The following is a 16,381-nucleotide window of genomic DNA, read 5'->3' as shown; positions in this document are numbered from 1 at the left end:
GCTGCCGGCCAAGGTCCCGTCAGCCATTTCCTGCGCCAGTCTTCCTCTGGTTGCTCGTCCCACCAATAAGAGGGTTCTGTGTCCACCCCTGAGCACGATCCCCTGGGCGGGCTTGATTCTGGCGTTCTCTCCTCGGCGGAAGAAAACCCCCGGAAAGTACTGTCTGAAAGTGTGGGCGTAAAGAGCCAGTCATCAAAGTACTCAGCTGGCATGGGTCTATGCGGGAAAAGGGCATGGAACTCGTCTTTTAGAAGAGGTTCGTCTAAAGCGTAGTCCGGCACCCAACTGTTGGCACTGGCTGGAGTACCCTCTCTGGCTAGAAAGTATTCCACCCCCTCTTCCCCCCATCTCGAGTCCAGGATTTCTGTGACCTCGTTGAGAGGTTCGGCCCTAGGCGCTCTCTCCCTCTCCAGTGACTTAATGTGTGGGTCCGGTACTGTTTCAGACTCCTGAAACCTGTGCGGTGCCTTGTAGGGAGTGAGCACCGACCTATGGAAGACCGGGTGCACTCTGGAACCTTCGGGGAGGGCCAATCGAAAGGCTACAGGGTTGATTCTAGCCTCCACCTGGTACGGCCCTAACTGCCTGTGCCCTAGTTTCTTCTTGGCCAACGACTTGGCTGGCATCGCTTGGGCCGCTAACCACACCCAGTCCCCCACCTGGATGTCCTCCCCCACTCTCCTGTTTTTGTCTGCCTGCACCTTATATGCTTGCTTGGCTAGCTCCAAATGTCTCCGCAGCTCTTCGTGCACCTCCTGCAGCTCCGCTGCAAACTGGTCGGCCTCTTGCGGCACCCCCTCTCCCGGTGCCACGAACCCCGGAAAGGTTCTGGGATGACGACCGTTGTTCGCGAAGAACGGCGTCACCCCCGTGGACGCGTGCTTCATGTTGTTGTAGGCAAACTCTGCCATCGGCAGGTAGTCCACCCAAGCTGCGGGTCGCTGATTGGCGTAACATCTCAGGTACTGCTGCATGATCGCGTTGACCCTCTCAGCTTGGCCGTTGGTCTGTGGATGTCTCGCCGACGTTAGGTTGATCTTGATGTGCAGGATACCTAGAAGCTTCTGCCAAAAATTGGAAACTGGCGCCCCCTGTCGGACAGGATGGACTGCGGCAGCCCATGCACCCTGAACACGTGATCGATGAAGAGTTTGGCAGTCTGTTCCGCCGTCGCCACCTTTGCGCATGGAATGAAGTGCGCCATCTTGGTGAACAGGTCCACTACCACCAGTACCGCCGTCTTCCCTCTGGAGCTGGGCAGGTCAGTAACGAAGTCCAAGGCTACCCTCTCCCACGGTTGCTGTGGTGTTTCCAGCGGTTCCAGCAGCCCCGCTGGCTTCTGGTGTACTGGCTTGGACCTTTGACAAGTGTCACACCTGGCGACGTAATCCGCTACCTCTCCACGCATCCGTGGCCACCAAAAGTCTCTTGCCACCAGTTCTATTGTCTTCTCCTTGCCAAAATGGCCCGCACTGGGGGCGTCGTGCAACTGCTGCAGAACCTTTGCGCGAAGCTCGGCGCTTGGTACGTAGAGGGCACCTTTGCGAGTTAACAGCCCGTCGCGTAGTTGGAACTCTTCGTCTCTCTGCAAACCTCTGCGCAACTCCTCCATCTTGGATTGCGCGAACTGATCTACTTGCAACGCGCGTCGCACCGCGTCCAGGTCTACTGTGATGGCAGCGCACGCCCACGCCTGCGGTGCGAAAATGTGCTTGGCCGCTACTGGCGCCGCTTCATCGAGATATTGCGGTTTCCTGGAGAGCGCATCGGCTATAACGTTGGAATCTCCCGGGATGTACTCTATTCGGAAGTCGAAATCCGCGAAGAATTCCGCCCAGCGCATGTGTCTCTGGCTCTGGAGCTTCGCCGTGCGCCAATACTCTAGGTTCTTGTGGTCCGTGCGGACCTGTACTGTGTGCTTGGCTCCTATGAGGAAGTGTCGCCACGCTTTGAAGGCTGCGTGAATGGCTAACAGCTCCCTGTCCCATATGGTGTAGTTTTGTTCCGCCTTGCTGAGCTTTCGGGAGTAAAAGGCACCGGGTCTCCAGTTCCCTTGCGAATCTTCTTGTAGGAGTACGGCTCCAACCGCTCTGTCTGACGCGTCGGTTTCTACTCGCATGGGCCTGCCTGGATTCACATGCAGCAGCTGCTCCTCGGAGGCGAAAAGGCTTTTAAGCTTCCGAAAAGAGCGCTCCGCCTGTTCCGTCCAAACGAACTTCTTCTTCTTGGAACTCAGAGTGTCCGTGATGGCTGCCGTCTCCTTTGCAAAACCTCTGATGAATTTGCGGTAGAAATTGGCGAAACCGACGAATCTCTGGACTTCCTTCCGATTGCGTGGGCTCTTCCAGTCCAACACCGCGCGGACCTTGACGCTGTCCATGGCCAGCCCCTTGTCGGACAGCTTGTAGCCTAGGAAATCCACCTCCGTCACATCAAACTGGCACTTCTCTAACTTGGCGTAGAGCCTGTTTTCCCGTAGTCTCTGCAGGACTTCCTTTACGTCCCTCTCATGGGCCTCTTCCGTTTCCGAAAAGATCAGGATGTCGTCGAGAAAACACACACATTTCTTGTAGAGGAGTCCCGCTAGCACGTGATGCATAAAGGCTTGGAAGACGTGAGATCCATTTTGGAGGCCAAACGGCATAACTCTGTATTCATACGTGCCCAGAGGCGTGAACATGGCAGTCTTCCACTCATCGCCCTCCCGGATGCGTATGAGGTTATACGCTCCACGCAGATCCAATTTGGTGAAGATCTTCCCCTTCCGCACGGTCGCTAGGAGATCATCAATCTTGGGCATGGGGAAGGCCTTGGGTTTGGTCATACTGTTTATGGTCTGATAGTCCACAATGAGTCTTTTTTGGGGCGTGTCCTTCTTCTTCACAAAGAACACAGGACTGCCCCCCACTGCTTTAGATTCCCGGATGAATCCACGCTTCAAATTGTGCTCTATGAACTCTCTGAGTTCTTGCATCTCGTCCTCAGACATGGAATACAGTTTCGCAGTCGGCAGCTGCGCCCCCGGCAACAGGTTGATGGCACAATCATAAGGTCTGTGGGGCGGCAACTGGTCAGCTTCCTTCTCGCAGAAAACCTCCAGGAACCCCTCGTACTTGCGAGGTACTGCCTGCACCATGCCAAGTCGCAGCTGCTGCTCAGCCCCCTCCTCCTGGCAGGACTGGATGCAATTTTGAGCACAGTACGATGAGCAAAAGGTGATCTGGTGTTGGTACCACGCTACAGCAGGACTGTGTCTCTCCAGCCAACTCATGCCCAATACTATAGGCGTGTCAGACAGGTGGGTGACATTGAAGCTAATGACTTCTCGGTGATCTCCAATACGCATCACCATGGGAGGTGTCTGTTGCACAACTTGCCCTCCTAGCAATTTCCTGCCATCCACCGTGACTACGTTCAGAGGCGTTGTGGCGGGCAGAAGCGCTATGCGATGCTGCTTGACGAACTGCATCCCCACGAAATCGGCGTTGCTCCCAGAATCGATCGTGATGGGCACTTCTAGGGTGGTCCCATTCGGCAACTGAAGTGTTGCGGTGAGCTGCACCGCTGGCTTGGGTGGCAAAGGGTCTGTGGGTTGCAAAGACGCTGGGGACTGTTCTATAGATTCGCCTGGCCGAGCCCCAGCAATTCTGCTTCCAGCCAGGCATTGTCGTTTCCCTGAGGTTCCTCTTCTTGGATCACTTCTGCTGCTACTGTTGCTAAAGCTGCAGTGTGCTTCTGGAGCCTCTGGGGGCACTCTTTCGCCATGTGCAGTGCACTGTCACAGATGTAACACTTCCTGGTCCCTCTAGGAGGCTTCGCCTTTACTGCACCGGAAGCTGGGGCTCTGGCTGTTGCTTGAGCCTTAGCACCACCAATTTCCATCGGCTCCTCCCCCTGCCTCACCAGCGGCGAGGGATGTGCCTGGCCGAAATCCCTGGGGATGAAAGGAGACGTCCTTGCTGGTGCACGCACCTGACGTTCTTCCTCATTGTGCCAAGGACGTCCCTCGTGTCGTATCCCTATCGCAAGAGCCCTCTGCACCACCTCCTCCAGGGTTTGAGGTCTGTCTCCCCTGGCAAGCTCATCCTTTATGGGACCGCTGAGACCCTCCCAGAACAAATCCCTCACAGGTGTGCAGTCTTTTTTCCAGCGTAACGCAGTCAGTAACGCAAAAAATCTGGAATGGTACTGACGCACAGTGGCTTTGCCTTGCCGCAGTCCAAATATTTCCTTGCGCGCAAGATCCAAATCCACGGTTGACTGGAAGCACGCATCCATCGCTTTAATGAATTCATCAGAATCGCGGCGGGCAGGGCCATCTTCACGCCACAAATTGCGCAACCACGCTCTGGCCTCCCCATGCAAATGAGAAATAATAAATCCCACTTTCTCCTCCTCATCTTTAAAGTCATGACGAAGCAAGTGCAGTGCATACAAGACGTCTGCTCTGAAACTGGGGTAGTGCTTCAGGTTCCCATCGAAGTGGGTGACTAGACTGCCCCCCCCCCCCGCCTTCCAAGTCCAATTCCCTCTGATCTGGACCCTGGGAACCCTTCCCTGCTTGCACGCTCCCACCTTGTTTGCAGGTCCTGGCAGCGCTTCTCCATTTCGTCATGCTTCTTCTGAGACGCAAGGACTGCAGCGGTGAGTTCGGAAACTGTAGTTTGCAGCGCTGTCAGCTGATCCTCCGCACTCATGGCTGTCACCGTTTGTGAGCTTTGCAAAAAAAAAAATTTTGCGTTCTTTGGGAGGGGACTTACTGTCAGAGCCACCCGTGGTCCCAGCTCACAAGAGACCAAAGTCCAGTCCAATTTATATACAAAAGGTTTTATTGAAGAACATTGTTGGCATTACATCCAAGCTCCGTGGCTCCGGATCTGTTACTCTTAGATCGTAGAAGTCCCCTCTGAATCCGTCCCGCCTCTACACCAGTTTAAGAGGCTTGTACTGCTCCACCTTTTCCTCTCCTTCCTTTTCCGCAGGGTCTTCCTGCCCCCCTGTGTTCCCTCCCTCCGGGACTCCCCAGAGGCTGAGTCCTCTGACGCCTGCTCCCCCCCTCCTTCGCGCTTTGGGACCAGGCTCCTCCCCAGGACTCTCCTCACTTCCGCGCGCCTCCACATTTGAACTTGGCGCGCGTACGTTGCCTCTGACCTTCCTTTCGACAGTTACGCTGCTCTCGGTGCTACTCTCCACCCCTTCCGGCAGGACGTCTTGCTCCGAACTCTTTCCCCCCTTTGTTTCCTGTTCTGCTCTTTCTGACACACTGGTAACTCCACCCCTTTCACTCCGTTCCGACAGAGGAGCCGGTCCCGATCTCCAACTCCCACTGGGGGTTCCCCCTCCGCTCTCCTGCTTCTGACTGCTTCCCCCTCTATCGCCCCTCGGCCTGGCCAGGGGGGCTCCCTTTTGGGAACCCTCCGAATCGCTTGACGGACTCTGAGACAACCTCGGGTCGTTGTCGTCCTCCTCCTCATCACCCTGGGATCCTTCCCCCTCGCTCTCTGTCTCTGAAACCCTGACAGGTAGGTTTACCTTTCGCATCGACACATCCCTCATACCAGAGTTTCTAGGAGTTTTTGAATGTTTTATTTAGTTTTTCAATTTCAGGGGGTTTTGAATGTTTTATTTAGTTTTTCAATTTCATTGTTCTGTATGGGACAATGACAATAAAGATACCGTATATAAAGATATCGTATATTGTATCGTATACACACTATTTCCTTGATGGAAATCAAGTAAGAAGGCAGTGCTCTGTTTGCTGTACAGGGAACAGCCCTCTGTTTGAAGATGGCCTCTATTTGAAGGGCTGTTTAAAAAGGAGGAGCCCAAAGAAGGGAGAACAGCAGGGGTCCTGAAGTTCCCCATCAATAACATCTGGGCCACAGGGATTCATTCACAAGCGACCTGGCCATGGTCTTCCCTACTATGCTGAGACGTACCGCATCCCTATTTAAATTATAGTAATCATGTGTAAACATGCATATGTAGATTTACATCAGCATACGCCAGTTTTATACAGATCAGTGTCCGATCTTTTTTGGGCTTAAGTCAACCTTCCCCCTCCAAAAGTGGCTAAGAGCAGAAAAAGCAAGTGCAATACAGATGCCTCCTTCTCCACACTCCTGCCCCACAACTTAGTGGCTAACAACTTTAAAGGAAAGCATACAAGTGATGCTAAGGAAAGGGAATTGGGGGGAGGGGAGGAGAACCTCCCCAGTGCCGTGGCACCAATCCAGTTCTACATTTGACAAAGGTGGTACTGATGCTAAAAAAAACCACCAGAACTTTCCTCTAAGGCAGGCATGGCCAAACTTGGCCCTCCAGCTGTTTTGGGACTACAGTTCCCATCATCCCTGACCACTGGTCCTGTTAGCCAAGGATGATGGGAATTCTAGTCCCAAAAAGCTGGAGGGCCATGCCTGCTCTAAAGCCAGCTAATGAGTTTGTAGCTATCGTTACAGATTGCCAGCTGAGCTGCCAAGCCGCTATCTCACCTGATCTGAGTAACCTTATTTGTGCCCCGCAATATTACCTAGTCCTAATTAGCCTGTTTTGTAGCTGCCATCTTCCAGCACAGACAAGAGCATGCTCTTTGAGCCTCCCCCTGCCGTGCAGTAGACATAGTCCTCCTGCATTATGGGATGCGATTCTCTCTCATGTACCTGTAGTACTAATGAAGTTAACAAAATTAGATGGCGGGGATGAAGGAAGATGTGCAATTCTTTTTGTTTAGGAAAATCTACAATAATTAGGGAGCTATTCTCTTCCACTGTTCACTATGTTCAGGAATATCGCAGATTTTAAGTTTGTTTTTATTCTGTTTTTACCCTTGGAAAAGTTTTGATTTTCAGTAGTTCCCCCGCCCCCCCCTTCTAAATCTAATGGCTTCTCAAAATCGCCCAGCAAAGTACACACACACACCCTCATTGGGGGAAGGGCTGTATGAATCTGTCTTATAGCAGATTTACATTATTTTGAAACTTACCTTCTGCATAGTAGTGACATTCTTCTGTGAAGCCATTCAGAAGAGAAGTTTTAATGCTAATCTATTTCCAGGTCTCCCAAAGATAACCATGGTTAACATTGACTGGAGTCCTTCTTAACCCTGGTTTCAAATCCTGGTTAGTGTTTTAACTCTAGTTAGCATTAGGGCAGATGTAATACTACAGGCAAAAGTACATGTAATGGTTCTAGGGGTTGCTCGTGCGTAAATCGTCGCCACACCTGGCTGGGTTACCTGGGTGAACCCTTTCTGTCCGGACAGCCACTCACCCGTGGCTGTCTCAATCGCTGGCAGAATCCGTCAGTGGGCGTTTCTTGAACTTCTTCCAGCAAAGAAGCTCTTTGACGCCTAGTCGCTGCCCACTCTCCCTGCGCAGAAGCCTTCTGCGCAGGGAGGGTGTGGGCAGCGGAGGACCCGTGCTCTCCCCGCTGGTCTCCGGCAAGGAGTCATGGAGCCTCCTCTCCGATTCCCCCATCTGCCCCCCTTCTCCACTCGTGCTACGCTGAATTCCTTCCCCAGAAGATGGGCTGCTTCTCTCCTTCCTGGGACCCTCTCCGGAACCCCTCTGGAGCCCTCCCTCTCCCTCTGGCTCCGATGGCAGTTCCCTGACAGTACACATGGTGATGGCAGACCTATTCCTTTAAATGCACCTCTGCCTCAATCCCATATAAAGCACTATGAGGGCTACTGCGGTTTGAAGCAGCAAATGGGTATGTGGGCAATAGGGATGGGCAAATCTGTCCATTTCAGTTTTTCATTTTTCAGATCTCCGCATTTCCACATTGGTATGCAATTTTTTAAAAAAAAACTCCTGAAAATTCACCAGCATTTTGTGTGGCTTTTTTTTCTAAATGTACAAGTATAGTTTGCCTATTATGCACATTTTTGCAAAGCAATTTTCTCCAATATAATGCATTTCTGCAAGTTATTCTCATGAATATATGCATTTTAAAACACGCTTTGCCCTATTATGTGCATTATTTGTACACACTGCATGGCTGGAGAACTGCACTGCAGAATTCGGAGTTCAAATTTCAAAACCTGGCTGTGTTTCAGTTTGCCTATTGTTTCAAGGTGTGAGAATTAGGTCGGTTCACCTTTAAATGCAACTGAATGAAAGTTCTCCCCATCCCTAATGGGCAAGAGAGTCCTCTTTCCTCCACTCTCTCACTACCTTTCTCCCACAGCCCCCTTCCCATCACTTTTGTTAGAGTCAGGTTTATTTCTGCTTTGAGAGGATGGTCTGGGAGGAACAAGAAAGCAGTGTTTTATCTACTCCTGAACAGTCTTTTTTTCCCCCTTTCTAAATCTAAGGACCGGGTGCTAAAAACAACAACAGAATCTTCTATTATGTTTTAATTCATAAGCTGCTTTACCAAAAACAGTTGTGCTCAAAACACCTTGAAACACATACACACACATACAACAATTCTGACCTATAAGATTTGGCAGACTGGAGCCAATCCCATCAAAATATGAGAATAAGTTTATGTGGAAATGGAATTCATTTCCTAGTAAAAAAAAAAAGAAACTTCCATTTCCTATCTTCCAGGAGGAGCAAGGTAGGGGCTATTGATCTTAATGCTTTGATGTTTTCTGCTTCCCCTTTGACAGGAGTGAGCAACGCCAAGATGCGGCAGTCAGGGAAATCACCTGGTTTCAGTGTGAATTGGATAGCGGGCACTACAGACCTCGAGCTTATTAATGCAACAACAGGAAAAAGGAGCTGCGGGAGTCCTTCACGACTCTGCAAGCACCTGTTTTACACTCGATGGGCAAAGCTTTATGGAAAGGTAAGGACTCCCGCCTATGTGTCCATCACAATATAGCATTCCCAGCCATCTCCCTGGCCTCGAATCATCAGCAAAGCACCATTTCCTACAGCAGACTCTGTACTCGGATATCGATCATAGTCCAAAACACATGTGGTGCCCAGCAAGTGTGTGGGGCAGAGAATCTGTGTGTGTGTGTGTGTGTGTGTGTGTGTAAGAAAAGAAAAAGAAAGAAAGAAAGAAAGAAAGAAAGAAAGAAAGAAAGAAAGAAAGAGGAAGGTGTTTATATATACAGTGGTACCTCTGGTTGCGAATGGGATCCTTTCTGGAGGCCCATTCGCAACATGAGCAGAACGCAACCTGCGTCTGCACATGCGCGGGTTGCGATTCGCCGCTTCTGCGCATGCGCGTGACATCATTTTGAGCATCTGTGCATGCGCAAGCGGCGAAACCCTTTCCGGTACTTCCGGGTCATCACGGGATGCAACCAGAAAACGCTCAACCTGAAGCAAACGTAACAAGAGGTATGACTGTACATACAAGTGGAGGATATAATCCAGTCTAATAACTACCAAAACATATATTTTTAAGTAGAATGCAACATGCACACTTGAAAGGCAGTAGCACATACTGAACTTAGCTTATCTGAGTGCCCAAAAAAAAGTATTTTGGAGAAGTAATAAAAATCCAGACTATGCAATAATCTGGTGATCTGGAGGAGCCCTAACACACTTCCAGGGTTTCTGAGGCATTAAAAAACATAAGAAGAGCTCTGCTGGATCAAGTCAAAGGTTCATCTAGTCAGGTATCTTATTTCCAGTCACAGCCAGGCAGATGCTTCTGGGAAGCCAATAAGCAGGGCATGAGGGCAACAGCCTTCTCCCATTGTTGCTCTCCAGCAAATGGTACTTGGTGGTATTGTTGCCTTTGGACTAATAGTCCATTGGTAGACCGATCCTCCTGGAATGCATTTGCCTAACTCTTTCTTTAAAGCGGTGAAAACCAATGCCATAAATCAATTACACACTGGTCCTGCTATTCAAACACTCATTATAAAACACAATAATTCACTTACCCAACACACCACCAATTCAGATATCCAAACAGCTGGACCTGCATGTAGTACTGTAAACAAATAAGCAGTCTTAAACACGCCTTACTTTTTGTGTTTTCCTGGTCCTATATGTTTGTCAGAAAACATGGTGGGTGGTGGAGACAGGGGCATAGATCAGACAAGTAAGAGCATTCTTTCTCTTCCTTGTTTGCCTTTCGCAAGGTTCCAGAGGGTTTCCCCTGGCTTTTTTCACTATTTGGGGATCAAAAGCCTGTGCTTGGGAACACGTTAGAAATTTTCCCATTGGAATTGATGGGAAATGCCAACAACAACAATAATGATTGTACCCTGCCCATCTGACTGGGTAGTCCCAGCCACTCTGGACGGCTTCCAACACATATAAAAGCATGATAAAACATCAAACATTAAAAACTTCCCTATACAAGGCTGCCTTCAGATGTCTTCAAAAAGTTGTATAGTTACTCATCTCCTTGACATCTGCTGGAGGGGGGTGGGTTTTGTTGTACAAACACTCTCCTAACAGACCATTTCCTGAGAACGCATTGTGTTCACATAGCAGGGCCTGCCTGTGTATGGTGGTTGAGGAAAGTAGTATGTACTCTTTGCCTTCTGCCAATCAACTTCCCGAAATGATGTAAGCCCTTGAAGATCTGCGTTGGCATGGGACTTTTGGCAGTAAGAGAGTGTGTGTTCCAAGTAGACGTGCTCAAGGGCAAAATACAATTTGCAAATATTGTGCCAGATTTGAATAGGATACATTTATTGGTGACATCAGAGAAAAGTGAAGTGGCAAATAATTTACCCCATTCGCCTTTGACATGTCATATGTATATTAAAAGCATTTCTATCCTGCTTCATAATTAAACCATCTCTAAGCAATATACAAAAATACTGTGTTTTATTGCTTTTATGCTATGGCATAAAAACAGAGATGCAATATAAAAACTAGTAAAACACTATTATAAAAAAAACACAGATCAAAACAGGAATTCAGTAATAACCATGTCTATTCTTATGGGACAGGAGGGAAATCTAAGAAAAAAGATACGCCTTTACAAGATGTTTGGATCAAGTTTGCTTCATTTATGGCAGAGGGAAAGGGCATTCTGTAGTGCTGTTGCAATGGTGGAAAATGCCCCTTTGTACACAGGCTCATATTACAGAGTAGTGGGAGCAGAATCCCACAGAAAATGCTAATTCACTCACCAGATTGAACTTTCACCAGGTCTACGGCTCTCCCAAGACTTCTGATTCCTTTCCCAAAACATCAAATTCTCTCATTCTTGGCTTGGTTGCGCTATGTCTTTTGGCAGGTCAGGAAGGAGGCGATTGATTTAATCCTCCTGCAAAACAAAAAGTTCTTTCTCTCTGGGCGCCCAGGTGCGCCCGGGATGATTATTGGACTGAGGATGTGTGTCTTTGTCTCTTAAGACGGTTTCTGGCAGGCAAACTCAGGGGTGGTGAGCATTTCAGAACATTCAGATGCCATTCTCCCGCTCAACAAGACTGCCTCTCAGCTGTGGGCAAATCCCAGATGCTCGATTACAGCCCTCTCTTAGGCATGTTTCACAGTATCTCTTATTATAACAGATCAGAAGGAAGGGAGCCGATTTTTCCTTGCATTTTCTCTCAAACTGGCCTGCCTGAAGCCTTGAATGCCTCAGAGAGTCTTTCCTTTTTTCCTTACTTTTCAGAGCTTGTGTAGAAGGCTATTTATTTATTTTTTTAAAAAAAAATAATTATCACCTCCAACTATAAAACCATATAAACATTTTAAAAAGAGAGAGAGAGAGTAGAATATTTTAGGCTGTGCACATGCTAACCTGTTACAAAAAGGTAGTTTTTCTCAATCCAGAACAGTTCATGTTCATCCTCAACATGCTGCTTTCAATCTAGATTGAGTCTAGATCCTGCTGCCCTCAAGGGTGAGTGTGGTTAGTTTGATATGCATTTGAAAACCCTCCCCTTGACTAGGGAATCCTCCTCCTCCCAGCCCATACCCCAGGTGAATGAAGAACGAAGTGGTGATCTTGGTAGACACTCAATTACAAAGTCTACCAACCTGGGTGGCTTTAAAGGAGAATTAGACAAATATTGGAGGGTAGGGCTATCAGTGGCTATTGGCCATGACAGCTGTATTCTCCTTCCATTGTCAGAGGCATTATGCCTCTGAAAGCCAGTGGCTGAGAATCACAGGCAGGGAGAGCTGCACTCGGGTCATTCCTGTGGGCTTCCATTAAGCATCTGGCTGGCTGTGCTTAGAGCAGAATGCTGGATTAGATGAGCCTTTGGCCTGACCCAACAATACTCCTCTTCTGTTCTTATTGTTCATGGTGTGAGTGGGGCCTGCACACAGGCAGTGTTGACTGCTGGAAGGGCTTTTGAGCAGCAGGAGCTATGCCCACAGCAGCCAACTCCTGTGTAGACACATAATTAATTGGATCAGAATCAGAACTTCGGCCTTTAAGTCTCAATTTTTATATTCAAAGAAATGTTTCAGGCTCCACGGTTGTCCCACTAAATGTTGGGATTTCAGATATAGCAAATGGGAGCTGACGAGACATTATAGGAATGTCGGATTTATGAATCTGGGCTGCAGGGTTCGAATCTATTCCTCACACCCCCCCCCCCAAAGACAGTAGGGGCTGAGGCCTGTGCATGAGCCCCAGGACTTTGGGAAATGGTTGGCTCTTAAATGCATAGTCGAAGTTCATATTGTGGGGACTTCTGCTCCAGTGAATATTAACCCAGGATATGATCTGGGAGTTATAAAGGTAAAGGTTATGTCCAGTCATGGCCGACTATGGGGTTGTGGCGCTCATCTCACTTTATTGGCCGAGGGAGCAGGCGTACAGCTTCCGGGTCATGTGGCCAGCATGACTAAGCCACTTCTGGTGAACCAGAGCAGCGCACAGAAACGCCGTTTACCTTCCTGCTGGAGCGGTACCTATTTATCTACTTGCACTTTGACGTGCTTTCGAACTGCTAGGTTGGCAGGAGCAGGGACTGAGCAATGGGAGCTCACCCCGTTGCGGGGATTCGAACCAATAACCTTCTGATTGGCAAGTCCTAGGCTCTGTGGTTTAACCCACAGTGCCACCCGTGTCCCAACTTTGGGAGTTATACATAATATTAAAAAGCAGTAATACACCTTTCTTCAAATCTGGGTGAAACATTTTGACTTGAATCATATTTGTTGGGGTTGGGGAGGATGAATAGCACCAAATAAATCCACAAGATTGTCAATTTTGCTCTCCTTTCAAACTCCCAAACAAAATTTTGGGGATATATTCACACTAACAGCAAGAGTTTGGCCACCAAAATCCCCTGGTCCCTTCCCAAAAGCTAAGGGAGACCCATTCAGAAGGAACTCAATAATGCACAGCGGGCGGGGGGGGGTGCATTCTTTTTACTTTATTTAGTAAGACCTTCCGCCACAAAAAGAGGAAAGCAAAAAAAACCAAAACCCTGGTATAACTTATAATCTCTGCACCACAGTTCACACTTCCAAGTGGTGTGTAAACTAGGTTTTTGATCTCCAAAATCCTCCTTCCCACTCAGGACAGTGTTTTTTGTAGGTTGTTGGTACTAAGCCTGCATGACGGAATCGATATCATGTCCAGTTTTTGGTTCTCACCCTTTCCATTGTTACTTGAAACCAACACATAAAATCTTAAGCACAGTTTGTTTGTAGCTTACGGAACCATTTTGTACAGCTGCTGTTCATTCATTTGCATTTTGGGTTGTTTTGGTTTGTTTTTTCCCCTTCCCACCCCCACCCTACCCCATCTCTCTTACAGCTGAGCACACAGATATTAAGCCATGGAGATCTGCCCTCTGTGTACAGCGAGGCCAAACTGCTGGCGCACACATACCAGTCTGTCAAGCAGCAGCTGTTTAAAGCATTTCAGAAAGCCGGTCTGGGCACCTGGGTGAAAAAGCCCCCGGAGCAAGATCAGTTCCCGCTAACTGTGTGAATCATTTGGCACTTCTGTGCCGTGACCCCATCAAGCTGACTGAAGATGGAGAGAAGGGCAGGAGAGGACCGCAGGAGCTGGCTGCGTGACGGATGCTGTCCCAGACTTACCTCTGGTAGAAGCATCTCATTTTGGAAATCCTAACAATGCATTAAGTATAAGATTACGTTCTGATTAATGCACTGAACTTGACTTTAGGAAACTGCTTTTGCATACCCTTCTTCCCTTCTCAAGGATGTACAAAGCCCAGGTTACAAAAATGACCTTCACTGTTTGTTCCTTGTTTCGTAGCACATTACAGATCACTGTAATTATCCAACTGGCACCTGCATTTCGGGCAACAGCAGGTCCCGCTTCTAGCTAAAAGAAAAAAGAAAAACCCTGCCGTGTTCCCCTTCATCGTTAGTGCAATAATTAACATTGGAGAATGAGAAGTTTTTCTAGGTAGCAAACACATGCAGGTAACTTTTAGAATCAGGACGCCACAGAAGGTCACCGTTTGCACTGAAACACAAGAGGAAAGCCCTCTCTCTGTGTTTGTGTGTGTGAGTGTGTGTGTGTGTGTATTTGTGTCTAAAGGGTTGGGATAATTCAAAAATACAACAAATATTATGCCCCTGCATCTATGAACATAGGCTTGAAAGTGTGATCAGTGTCCACTAACATCTTAAAACCCAGCAGAGATGGGCAGAGTCACCTGTTATCAGGGAAAGGGGCTTCTGCAGGCCTGAACAGCAGCTCTGATCACCTTTCCAAGACGCAGAATAAAGTATGCCAAAAACAAGCAAACAAGCCTAGTAGCCCCTTTCTGCTGGATGAAACTGTACCATCTGCACAGACACAATTTCATGGAGGACAACATCCTGTGAACCAAACTCTCAGAAACACCCATAGCTCCCCAGTTCCCATAATTGCGCTGGCTGAAAAAAAGAGACACCCCAGTGGTTCTTTCTCCATGTGAATACAGACCAAGTGCGTCACATGAAGTTATTTTGCAACATGTGAAATAGTCGCATAAGTCAGGACACACTCGTTTCTGTAAATGTGCAAACTGGTCCCTAATTTGCCAGTACAGCAGTCCTCTGATACATGAGAAATGTTATTTAGGATGCCCAAAGAGAAACATTATAGAAAATCTAAGCAACTCCAGAATTAACCTCTGCCCCAATTGTAGTATTGTTTTTGGGTTTGGTTTGGTTTGTTTTTTTGTCTTTGCAAATGACAGGATTTGCGGGTATACCACCACTGTTTTGTTTTTAACCTTGTGGTTTTCATGAAATGTGTATATATTTAACAAGCTGCTACTTATCTGTGACCTGTCTTAGTGTCCTTTCTTAGAGCTATCCAATACTTTTCAAACACAAGCACATAGCTCATTCTCACTGCCCTCCCCCACTGAATTTCCTTTATGCTATACTTTCTTCCTTTTCGCCGGTAAAACTAGCCATATTCAGTAAATACATCCATGCATCGATGCCCAGGCAATAGTAATAGCTACACTATTTTGATGAAATTTTTATTTTTTAGATTATAAATTACAAGATGTATCTATAGTGTCTTGTACAAATGATATGATTGTGATAAACTAGAATTTTTAAATATTAAAAATAAAAAGAACTCTTCCCCTGACAGAAATGTTTTCAAAAAAATAATACATTCCATATTAACTACCAAAAAAAATTCCTTAGAGTAGAAATAGTAGAAGATCTGAATTGCTTTAATGAGTTAGGAATGGATACTAATAATATTTTAGGATAGAAAGTGCTCCATTTCTAAAATAAGATGTAACAGGCCTTAAGCCTTTCAAAAAGTCATTGATTTGGTCTGGAAAACATTTTTCCCTTAATACCAGATTTGTGGGGTGCAGTAGGGAGAGAGAGATTTGGGTCAGAATCCAGAGAAACTGGTTACCTGGGTCTTTCCCCCCCCCTTTTTTGAAGACGGGGACAACATTTGCCCGCCTCCAGTTTGCAAGGACCTTGACTGTTTTCCTATACAGTGGTACCTCGGGTTAAGTACTTAATTTGTTCCGGAGGTCTGTTCTTAACCTGAAGCATCACTTTAGCTAATGGGGCCTCTTGCTGCTGCTGCGCCGCTGGAGCCCGATTTCTGTTCTTATCCTGAAGCACTATTTCTGGCTTAGTGGAGTGTGTAACCTGAAGTGTATGTAACCCGAGGTACCGCTGTAATTCTCAAAGATTATAGACGGAGACTATGGAATGAATGGAATTTATCCAGTGACCCATGTCCTATGCAGCCTGACTTAATGCATGTTTGCTAGGAAGTAAACCCCATTGACCAGTGGTACTTACTCCAAAGTGAATGTGTAGAGGATTGTAGCCTGAACCCCACTGAATTGTAATAGGACTTTAGCGTCATTGAGGGCCTGTACATATTTGGGGAAATCACATGGTTAGGAAAGCATGTGGCTATCACATGTTTGAATGCTCCCACTCATCCCCTCCCCCACAAAAAACAAGCAAAAAAACAACAACAACACCTTGCACATTCAAACCATACTAATTTTCTATGCAGGGAGGTTAAAAAGTAAATG

The 16,381-nt window shown here is 47.6% G+C and overlaps 1 protein-coding gene across 8 annotated transcripts in view; it reads left to right on the top strand.

The window, feature by feature from the left end:
- The window catches only part of ADARB2 (adenosine deaminase RNA specific B2 (inactive)), a 381,789-nt gene extending 366,009 nt beyond the window's left edge, over positions 1 to 15,780 (top strand). For all 8 annotated transcript variants that reach the window (XM_083704834.1, XM_083704833.1, XM_083704837.1 and 5 more), the window contains 2 exons: positions 8,618 to 8,796; positions 13,651 to 15,780. In XM_083704834.1, coding sequence (XP_083560960.1) covers positions 8,618 to 8,796; positions 13,651 to 13,827 — 356 coding nt within the window. In that variant the 3' untranslated portion in view covers positions 13,828 to 15,780. The remainder of the gene's footprint in view (positions 1 to 8,617; positions 8,797 to 13,650) is intronic.
- The last annotated feature ends 601 nt before the right edge of the window (positions 15,781 to 16,381 follow it).

The sequence above is a fragment of the Podarcis gaigeae genome (assembly GCF_964106915.1).
Source record: "Podarcis gaigeae genome assembly, chromosome: 12".
Classification (NCBI taxonomy): Eukaryota; Metazoa; Chordata; class Lepidosauria; order Squamata; family Lacertidae; genus Podarcis; species Podarcis gaigeae.
Note: the sequence above shows the minus strand (reverse complement) of the source record. Positions and strands in the feature narration are given on the sequence as shown.